Consider the following 10,900-nt stretch of genomic DNA (forward strand, 5'->3'; position numbering starts at 1 on the left):
TTAAGTTAACACCCGTGACTTCTTTTTTTGAGTTTTGTAAAATATAAAAATCTTAGTTGGTAGAACCCTAACTTTCAAGTTTGTCTAAAGAAGAAAATGATCTTTTGATGGGCTCAAAACTGAAAAATTGATTGCAGTAAGGTTGCCTTGCAATTTTGAGTTTTCTCAACTTTTTATTTTTTACAGTGTGTTGCAACTCTCTTATTTGAAGACGCAAGGCTTCGTTCTCCTCAGTCAACACACTTGCTCTCTCACCTGTTTCTGGAATCACACAGTAATCGTGATCAGGTGCCACTGTCACAACTTCCATCTCGGAGTCAGATCCTGAATCCGGGATATCCATGTCTGGCCGCGGACGCCGATCCCAAACACTGGGTCTGGGTACAGGTCGTTCATATCCATTCCATTCAAAGAGAACAGGAAACGTTCCCTTTTGTAACCTTCTCAATCCACTAGCAGTCACAATAATATCTGTTGCATTAAAATGCCAACCACAGACCCGGGTGTTTTTGGTAGGGTTGAAGTCATCTCTCCGGATCGTTCTCATCCACTCAGCCCTCAGCGCGGAGTCAACAGGGAATGAATGGAAGCTAATTTCGTTATTGAATTTAGATGAGTTTGAACACTCTGGCACACAACAACGTAGTGCTGAATTTCTCACCTTTTGATAGGCAAGTCGCCGTTCTTTCACTCGAAACACACTCATACTACTCTTCAAAACAAACTTGCCGGGGTTTTGCCGCTCTAGCTGTCAAACGCTGGACCGGAAGCGTACCAACCCACACCGGAATACGGAAGTAAACACCATTGGAGACTCCTGCACCTAGCCTATAGCAATAACAAACTCAGGCGGTGTGGTGGATAAAACCCACGGTCTAATACTCTTAACAAATTACAAGAGGTCGAGAAGGACTAGGTTTGAATGATTAAGGCTTTATTGTCACCACAGAGAGTAACAACATTACCTGAGTTGGTTTGCAAAAAAACTCACAAACAATCTCGGAGCTCCGCGTTATATAATTGTGTGACCTCCCGTAAGATGTCCTTGGCCAATCACAATGCTCTATGTCTACGGGCCCTCGGACTGTCTACGGGCCTTCGGACGTTCACGCCCACGATATCCAAGATACATTTCATATAGTAATACAAGCATTACATACAAAGGGTTTACATATAAAATATTAGTTACATGAAGTTACATATTATACATTTGTTATATGGAGTGAGCTCTTTCATTAAAATCCAATCATCGCCTTGTTTATTAACCTGATCTTAAATCACCATGACTGGGTGCGTTTGAGTATTCTCTGCGAACCGACTCTCAGATCTCGGATCTGACACCACGCCCACACTTTAAGCGTTTTATTATTTAGCTCGGTCGTTGGAGGAATACATGGACGCCACCCGGAAAACTTGTCGCGGTAGCATTGGCAGAGTAGGCTATAGGCGAGATCGACCAACGTCTGTCCTTTAGCCAGCATGCAGATGGGGTTTACAAGAAGGGACAACAACGTATGTATCTCCTGAGGAAACTAGACACCTTCAATGTCAGTAAAGACATTTTGTCAACTGCCTACCAATCTCTGGTGGAATCCATCATCACTTGCAACATTACATCCTGGTACGGCTTCCTCACAAACGCAAGCAAAAGCAGACTTAATAGATTAACTAAGCAAGCAAGCAAGCTAATAGGAATACACCAGAAAGCGCTGGAGGATCTGTATATCCAGGCAGTGGGAAGGAAGACCAACTCCATCCTCTTAGATCCCTCCCACCCACTCCATCCTTGTTTTGATCTACTTCCTTCTGGCAGAAGATTCAGAATGCCTTTGGCCAGGAAAGCTATCTACAAAAAATCATTCATCCCCATAGCTATACACACACAGAACACTCATTCCTCAAAGAACTCACACACACACACACACACACACACACACACACACACACACACACACACACACACACACACACACACCTCCAAGCCTTCAGTCAAAAGACAATTTTCTAGTATGGCAACATACTAGACAATAAAGCTTTTTGAATCTTTGAATCTTGAATCTATAGGCCATAGGCAGAGATACGGACGCAGTAAGGTATTGCAGTAATACGAGTGATTGAAATTGCCATTTAAACCAAAGCGGCCCAAGAACAATATTAATTAAAACAGTAATGCATTTGTAATAGTTAATGTACTGTTCTCACTAGATGAACATCCAGCTATCCAGTCAGTTAAACATGAACTTCAATAACTCAAGGAGAACGGGATTCTGTATTGAGAGTTTTTAGTGAAGCTCGTAGATTGTAAAACTGTAACACAAGAATAAAAAGAAATGTTGGCATTACAGTTCCGAAGAAGTATGAAAAGGACACAAAATGGAGGCTATGCCTACAACAAGTGAACATGCTAACAAATGAACATGAATTAAGAGGCTAGCAAAAAGCCTAATGATGCTAACGGGTAAGCATGAGGTATAACATTGCATGTAGATGTACAAAATAAACGTTTTGAGAAATTAACATAATTCTCGCTAAAAGCTGGAAATAAAGTTTTTTTCTAGGTCAATATACTTCCAACTTAAACATCAACTTACAGACAATGCGTGAAACAGCTATCAGATCGAATGATGGCACAAGAAAGTGGAGCTGGGAGTCATTGCTCGACTGCCGCATGTAGACTGACACTTCAAAATGGCTACTTCCTGTTTACGGCGGGCTGCACTACCATCGAACGCCACTAGGGGATTTAACAAACATAAAACCACACAGTGTCCAGAACACTCCCCGCTTGGGGTCTTTGAAAAGACTCCATATAACTCCTACTAACCTAAAGAATCTTCCGGAGACAGAAGAAGGACCACCTCCGTAACAGGTCTAGAGTAAACCTTTGGCTTGCCTTCTTTGATCACGCGGAGATCCACTTTCCTTACCAACCCATCCTGGCTCGGAAGGGTCTTTGTGATGATGGCCGTGGGCCAGTCATTCCTCTTCGCTTGAGAATCTTTCATTAAGACCACGTCTCCTTGCTTGAGGTTGGGCCTCTTGTCTACCCATTTCCGCCGCGTCTGCAGGGTGCTCAAATACTCCCGGCGCCACCTAGTCCAAAATGTGTCTGCCAAACTCTGGACTCGCTTCCACTCTTCCTTGAGAAGTTCTCCTCTCTTGAAGTCGCCAGGTGGAGGTGGAAGAGCTCCAGTTTTCTGGGTCAGGAGTACCAGGGGAGAAAGGATGACAGGAGATTCTGAATCAGAAGATACAGGAATGAGAGGCCTTGCATTGATGATGGCGCTGACTTCAGCCATGAGGGTTGTCAGGACTTCATGAGTTAAACGTGACTTCTCTTCAAGAAGCATGCAGTCCAGGATGCGACGTGAAACTCCGACCATCCGCTCCCACACGCCGCCCATATGAGATGAGTGAGGTGGGTTAAATACCCAGGTACATTTCTGCGTCTCCAGATACTTCTCCACGCTCTGCGGGTCGGAGTGGGACCCATCCATTTCCAGCTCTCGGCAGGCACCCACGAAGTTGGTACCGCAGTCTGAGCGTAGTTGCTTTGCAGGTCCTCTGATAGCGAAAAACCTTCTGAGTGCATTAATGAAGCTGCTCGCACTCATAGTTTCGATGATCTCGATGTGCACGGCTCGTGTGCACATACACGAGAACAACACAGCCCAACGTTTACTGTTGGCATGCCCTCCTCTGGTGCGGCGGGAAAGCACCTCCCAAGGCCCGAAAACATCGACTCCCACATAGGAAAAAGGTGGTGCCACCTGTAGTCGCTCGGCTGGCAGGTCTGACATCTGTTGGTGCTCTGTTTTCCCGCGGAGCCTCCTGCAGGTCACACATTTGAAGAGCAGACCACTGATGCTTCGTTTAGCTCCAACCAGCCATATTCCAGACGCTCTGATGGCACCCTCAGTAAAATGCCTGCCTTGATGTTTCACGGCCTGGTGGTGATGACGCACAATGAGGGTTCCCAGATGGTGGCGGCCTGGAATGATGATGGGGTTGGTTTCATCTGTGCTTAACTTTGCCTGTGTGATGCGACCTCCGACTCTCAGGATTCCAGTGCTGTCAAGGAAAGGGTGCAGCTTCCGCAGACCGCTGGAGAGAGGAAGGTTGAGTGATGTTTCGATGCACGTTAGCTCTTCCGAGTAGCACTCATGTTGCACACTCTTGATAACTAGTTCCTTAGCTTTCTCCAACTCCTCCTCTGTCGGACTCTTGCGGCAGATGTGCCACCCATGGCAGTTGTCTCCTTGTCGAGCTTGAGTGAAGGACCGGGCAATGTGAAGTAGGTGTCCTACTGCCTTAATGAGAGTATTAAAGTCAGAGAAGTGCTCGAAGCGTGTCGAGTTCGGAATGTCCTTAGTGACATTAGTGATGTGAACCACAACTTGTGGGCGTATCTCAGCGTCTGAGATCGGATTGACCAGATCGTAGGTCTCTTCAGGTGCTGGTTCGAGTAGGGATGGTTTCCAAATAAAGGCTGGTCCTGTGAGCCATGTTGTACTCCCCAGAAGCGATGCTGGTACGGATCTATGTTGCCAGAGGAAACCACTGGCAACGCTTGATAGATAGGGTTGTGTTCAAATCTTTCTTTTCCCTGCACTTGACTGGTGCAGGGCTGCAGGTAGCTTGGGCGACCATTTTCCAATATGGTAGTCTTGAGGGTGCTCACCTCAGATGGCTTGTGGGCCCCCCCGAGGCAGACTTCGCCGACTACTACCCATCCAATGTCCAACCTCTGAGCGAATGGAGCGTTGTGAGGCCCATTGATTTGTTTCCTGATTTTATGGACTCTCAGGATGTCCCTGCCGAGCAACAGGAGTATCTCTGCTTGCGGATCTAAAGGTGGTATCTCATTCGCGATCTTCCTCAGGTGAGCCTGGTGATACGCTGCGTCGGGAGTCGGAATCTCTGATCGGTTGTCGGGAATCTGGTTACATTCAAGAAGGGTGGGTAGCGGAAGACTGATTTTCTGGTCGATTGACTCAATGATGTAACCATGGGCCCTTCTTCCAGCTGTCTCTTTGAGTCCTGCGCATGTTTTCAGCTTGTATGGAAACTCCCCACCTTGAATATTGAAGGTGTCGAAGAACTCTGATCTCGCCAGAGATCTGTTGCTCTGCTCATCAAGTATAGCATAGACCCGCTTAGATTTGTCGCGGTGTCCATCTGGGAAAACATTGACGAGACATATCTTAGAGCATGCTCTTGCGCTCACTCCTTGTCCGCATACCTTGGTGCATGTTGCAGTAACGTCCTGAGGTTCGACCCTGTCTCCCTCCCCGCCGTTCTCTGGAGAGGACGGGAAGCGCCTGGAAAACCATGGTGCAGGACCTGGATGGAGAGCTGACGGATGACGATCGCTCTGGCACTCTCCGCATTGCACTTCCACCTTGCAGTCTTTTGCAAAATGGTCTGTGGTTGAACAGCATCTGAAGCATATGGAGTTATTTTTGAGAAGTTGTTTGCGCTCGACGAGGGTCTTCTCCCTGAAGCCTCTGCACTTACTCAGCGGATGGGGCTTCCCGTGGATGAAGCAGAGCTTACTGTGATCAACAGATTCATTCTCGCCTCCATACTGGTTAGATGGGGTCACGGTTGTCTTATTGACAGATACAAATGCTTTTGTAAACCTGTCTGACTTCTCTCTTCTATCTGGTGGTGTTTGAGACACAGGGTAGTTGAAGCTGGGATCAGTACGTGTTTTAGCTTCTGTGCACACGAACTCAACGAACACAGTGAATGGAGGAAAGCTGACGTTCTTGCTTCGTTTGTATTTTGACCCGAACGACATCCATTTTTCTTGCAGATTATATGGTAGCTTTTCTGCGATGGGGTAAACCCCTCTGGATGTGTCCAGGTATGATAGACCAGGTAGGTAGCCGTCTAGCTTCGCTGCTTCGACCTCCATCAACAGGTCTCCAAGTTCGCGGAGCTTTTGCGGTTCTTTGTTAGTCAACTTTGGAAAATGCTCTAGCTTAGAGAAAAGGGCTCGCTCGATGGCTTCGGGTGAGCCGTACGTCTCTTCCAGCCTCTCCCAAGCCATGTCGAGACCAGTTTGTGGGCGTCTGATGTTGACTGCCTTGATCCTGCGAACGTGCTGCGAAGACTCTTGGCCGAGCCATTTACTGAGAAGGTCGAGCTCTTCTCCTGCGGTTAGGTCTAAACCAGCGGTGGCGCTTTCGAAAGACGATTTCCAAGCCCAATAGTTCTCTGGTTTATCATCGAAGATGATTATGCCTGATGTCACTAGCTGATTGCGGGCTAGGCACTTGGCGAGATCATGGTTGGTGGGTGTTCTGTCGTACTGTGCCCTAAATGGGGTTTGGCTGGAGGGAGTGGGGGCTTGTTCTTGACTGTAGGGCCGATTCCTCATGGTGTCCATCCCATGCTCTTCCTTAACAGGAAGTCCGGCACAACCATCGTGTGGAGGCCCAGTTTGTCTTCGGCCTGTAATCTGGGGTAAGTGAAATGGCTCTCCTTCCACATTGTCCACAACGGGTAGGGATGTTGACTTGATGCGGGCCTGCTCCCTCACGTATTCCTCAGTGTGCTGTAGGCGTTTTTGAGGTGAGAGAGGAATGGGTTTTCTGGCTGCGGATCCTAGCTCGTTCTCAGCTAAGCCAGCTTCCAACGTTTCCGCTTCGGCATTGGCAGCGTCTCTTTCTTTTTCTACCTGAAGGGCTTCGAAGGTGGCTTTTAAGCGGGCTTGTTCGACCTTTAAATCTATCTCCCGTTGAGCATAGGACGCTCTGGCTTCGGCTGCTGTGGATTTTGCTCTCGCTCTTGCGACGGCAAGAATGGCCTTTGAACTGAAAGATGAAGTACTTGTTCTGGAGCGAGTACTCAGGGACTGGGTTTCCCGGCTAGCTTCACTGTGCGTGGCTTCTGTTCGCTCCTTGACAGTCTTGGAACTTTTCTGACTCATCTTGGGATTAAATGTGACTAATGGCTGCTTTGAGACGGATGATGTTCCACATGAATGCCCTCCGATGTGTACAACTTGTTGTATTGCTGTCTTTTTACTGTACTGTTCTCACTAGATGAACATCCAGCTATCCAGTCAGTTAAACATGAACTTCAATAACTCAAGGAGAACGGGATTCTGTATTGAGAGTTTTTAGTGAAGCTCGTAGATTGTAAAACTGTAACACAAGAATAAAAAGAAATGTTGGCATTACAGTTCCGAAGAAGTATGAAAAGGACACAAAATGGAGGCTATGCCTACAACAAGTGAACATGCTAACAAATGAACATGAATTAAGAGGCTAGCAAAAAGCCTAATGATGCTAACGGGTAAGCATGAGGTATAACATTGCATGTAGATGTACAAAATAAACGTTTTGAGAAATTAACATAATTCTCGCTAAAAGCTGGAAATAAAGGTTTTTTCTAGGTCAATATACTTCCAACTTAAACATCAACTTACAGACAATGCGTGAAACAGCTATCAGATCGAATGATGGCACAAGAAAGTGGAGCTGGGAGTCATCGCTCGACTGCCGCATGTAGACTGACACTTCAAAATGGCTACTTCCTGTTTACGGCGGGCTGCACTACCATCGAACGCCACTAGGGGATTTAACGAACATAAAACCACACAGTGTCCAGAACAGTTAACAATGCCATTTTATTTGTCTATGGCATATACAGTCATAATCCTAAAGCTGGTAGGGTCTGATTTTAACCAGGGTATATGGATAGGTTATCTTAACTCTAACTTGGAGCCAACAGAATATATACTTTAAAACCAGACGAGAAACCATGGGAGGGCGTTTCCTCTCACCGTGACGTGAGCCAGCCATCTTTGAGCCACTTAAATGAAGCAATATCATCCCGCTAAAGACACAAATGGGCGTTCTCGTGTGGTGGGGGTTCCCGTTTACGCAGACTGGAACGCCTTTTCTTCCTCGCCTTTCTCGCTGAACTGTATTAAAATGTCAAAGTGTACTACTCCGAAACCATGTAAATAGTGTTGTAAATAAACTTCCAAAGCTTTTCAAATCTTATTTGGAATATAACTTCACATGGTGTGTCTTTTTACAATTTATTCGTTACTAGCATTCGTAGTGTTGATCAGCATTGAAATAGTCCGCCAAAGACGTTGACGTCGCTTAGCAACCGAAGACGCTGGGGTTGACAAGGTACCGGACTACTACCCATGCAAGTGAACGGAGCGTTCCACGGCATTGAGAAGGCCCGTGTAATAAGGCCTATAATATTTCTGTTTATGGCATAGATTTCTCCTCAGATTAGGCCAATAAAGCAATGATAACAAAAACAAAAAAAACACAAATGCTTGATCAAAGGCCCGGCCCGACCCGGCTCAAGGATAGTGGTGGGAAATATCGGCGGGCCGGGTCGGGTCAATCAAAACCCTCATTGTTTAACATGAATTGGCTAATCAAATGACCACTGTAGCATATTTAAACACAATTCAAATTGTGCAGAGAATTATTTCCATTGGTCATTCTGACCATTCAGAATTTTCGGTCCTCCTCATTTTTTTCCGGTCAATGACCGGTAATAACCGGACAACAGAAACTCTGCGTATAAACCGGCCTAACTTTCACCGTTAACACCGAACCCCTTCTTCTTCGCACGGCTGTCAACATCCGGAACATTCGCTAGTTGGATTTTCTCATACTCATAATTCTAGTCAGAATATGAGTCTGAGACCGAACCATTGGGCTGTGATTATAGGGAGGAACCAGGAAGGAAAATGCCTCTTCGCTCAATTATCACAACCAATCAGAGCAACGTAGTATGTGACGTATGTTGTGCGACGCACAGCTATTCTCAAACTAACTCAACTGAGCGCACGTTCGAAGAAGTAGAAAAAGAAGATGGACATAAACGATTTATGCCGGTTTTGTAAAAATAATTTAAGGATACACAGACAAATTGGCAACACGGTCAGCATTTTTGAGAAAAAAAGTAAAAGTGCATGCACGTACGAACAAGTTCTCCGTTTAGGCTTTCAACTCCAAAACACATCAAACAAATCGTATCGCATGTGTTGGCCATGTACAAACTTAATAACACGTTTGGAACGCGACATGTCCGTGTTTAAGAAGTGGACAGACGACGAAGGAGCCCAGGCTGAAGAAGCGTGTTCATCTGAGGCACCAGAGAAAAGAGACCGGGAGCCAACTCCCTCCAAGACGCCCAGGGCTCTGAAGAAGTTCTGCCCCAATCCGTTAACACCAACCGGTACAAAAACGCGAAAAAGCCTTACAGAGGTAAGCTTGTTGTTGATACATTCTACTTCTTATGATATGACTATGGCTATAACCTCAATTGCCAAGTTTTTCATGTGTGTAAAGTGAGTCGTGTTTATTGTCCAATGTGATAAACACGTGTGCAATCCCACACTCCTTATTTCAGTGTAATTTACCTATGATTAAAACGTCTTAGTCATATTTGTCGATATGGTAGTCTAGTGTGAATTTGAGTCAGGCCAGGTGTAGTATTAGCAAATGTTACCAGGATGAACTTGCACCTGATGGTGTGTGTGTGGTCTCTTTCACTTTATCAAGATGTGAGAACTTCATTTTGTAATGGACTAGCATGTTACCCAACCCCCACCTCGGTGTACTGCACTTGTGTGGGGGCTGGGCAGTGTTTCTCTCACAAGGCACAGAGTACCCTGCTGTGACCAGCTCTGCTTACTTGTATAGTGGTCAAAAGTGTGTCCCAACCCCACTTCTGTGCTCTGCACCTCTGTGGGGGTTGGGCAGTATTCCACTGACCTTGCTCTGCAATTGCATCTGGGGTCAGCATATTTAACAGTCTGTATATTCCTATGTATTGCCAATGCACATTATACTTAATAGGCTATACTGTAATTATCCACACTGATACATTATCTTATATTTCAGGTTGTCTCCCATTACCCTTCACAGACTGTTGCCAAGGTATGTTGTCCAGAAGAAGCCTCAATAGTGAACAGCATTAATAAGAAGAAATGGACAACAGCTGCAAAGTTAATGTTGAAACATAAACACCTAGCTGAGGAAATCAAGGTGCACATCCTGGAGCTAATAACCAACGAATGCAAACGCATTTCTAATCCGACCAACGGTTTCATCCTGTGGAAGTCATCTCCAGATGATCTGAAAGCCTTTTCATTTACAAGCTTAGAGGCAGACCTTAAAGGTTTTTCACCATTCCTCTTCTCAGTTCTAACAACTGTCAGCAACCACTCTCAAGCTGCAACTTGTGCAGCAGCTTCCATTGCCTTGAGAGGGAGACAACCACGCCTGTCAGCCTTTGCATACTACCTAGGTAGTATTTTGCATTATGGCGGGGCAAAAAAAGCTGTGTTTGAAAGGCTGAACAAAATGGCAATAACAACTACTCACCACAATTCTATAGAGAAGCAGAAGGAGTTGGCGCTCCTATGTGGGGGCTCTCTAAAAATGTTAAAGGTACAGAATGAAGATTTTCTGAACTCTGAAGCGGAAGGGAACTTTGTTGGTCAGAGAGTGGACACCAGCGAAGACCAAAGAACAAGTGATCCGAAGGGGCCACTAAACCCAGTTGGTGAACACATGGTGTCATGTCAGGTGAGGTGACAAATTACTGAAATATAGAAACACAACTTACACATCACATGCTGTGTCATCTTGAATGTTATGTGTCTATCTTTTGATAAATAATAATCAATTCATTGTCTTTACTTTTTTTCTTTTCCAGCAGATGAAATGGCTCAAAGCGTACTGCCTTTCAGCAGTTTAAGTAACTCTGAAGCAGCAGAGCTGGGCTTGAGCTCCTCCACTTTTCCAATCACACACCCCACTCCTCCACCAACATATTCTATTATATTTGACAATTTGGACTTTTTCATGCGTGTACATCATCAGTCCAGCCACCACAACAACAAATCCAT

At 45.6% G+C, this 10,900-nt stretch overlaps 2 protein-coding genes across 2 annotated transcripts; one reads left to right on the forward strand and one right to left on the reverse strand.

Moving 5' to 3' along the window:
- Positions 1-2,671: 2,671 nt before the first annotated feature.
- Positions 2,672-4,525, reverse strand: LOC132469627 (uncharacterized). The gene has a single exon (XM_060067611.1). The coding sequence runs from the start codon at positions 3,798-3,800 to the stop codon at positions 2,820-2,822; it is 981 nt and encodes a 326-aa protein (XP_059923594.1). The 5' UTR covers positions 3,801-4,525; the 3' UTR covers positions 2,672-2,819.
- Positions 4,526-8,673: 4,148 nt separating this feature from the next.
- LOC132469542 (uncharacterized) lies at positions 8,674-10,586 on the forward strand. The gene is made up of 2 exons (XM_060067530.1): positions 8,674-9,251; positions 9,891-10,586. Exons 1-2 carry the CDS (start codon positions 8,856-8,858, stop codon positions 10,584-10,586), a joined length of 1,092 nt encoding a protein of 363 aa, XP_059923513.1. The 5' UTR covers positions 8,674-8,855.
- Positions 10,587-10,900: the final 314 nt, after the last annotated feature.

This window comes from Gadus macrocephalus, chromosome 12, assembly GCF_031168955.1.
Source record: "Gadus macrocephalus chromosome 12, ASM3116895v1".
Classification (NCBI taxonomy): Eukaryota; Metazoa; Chordata; class Actinopteri; order Gadiformes; family Gadidae; genus Gadus; species Gadus macrocephalus.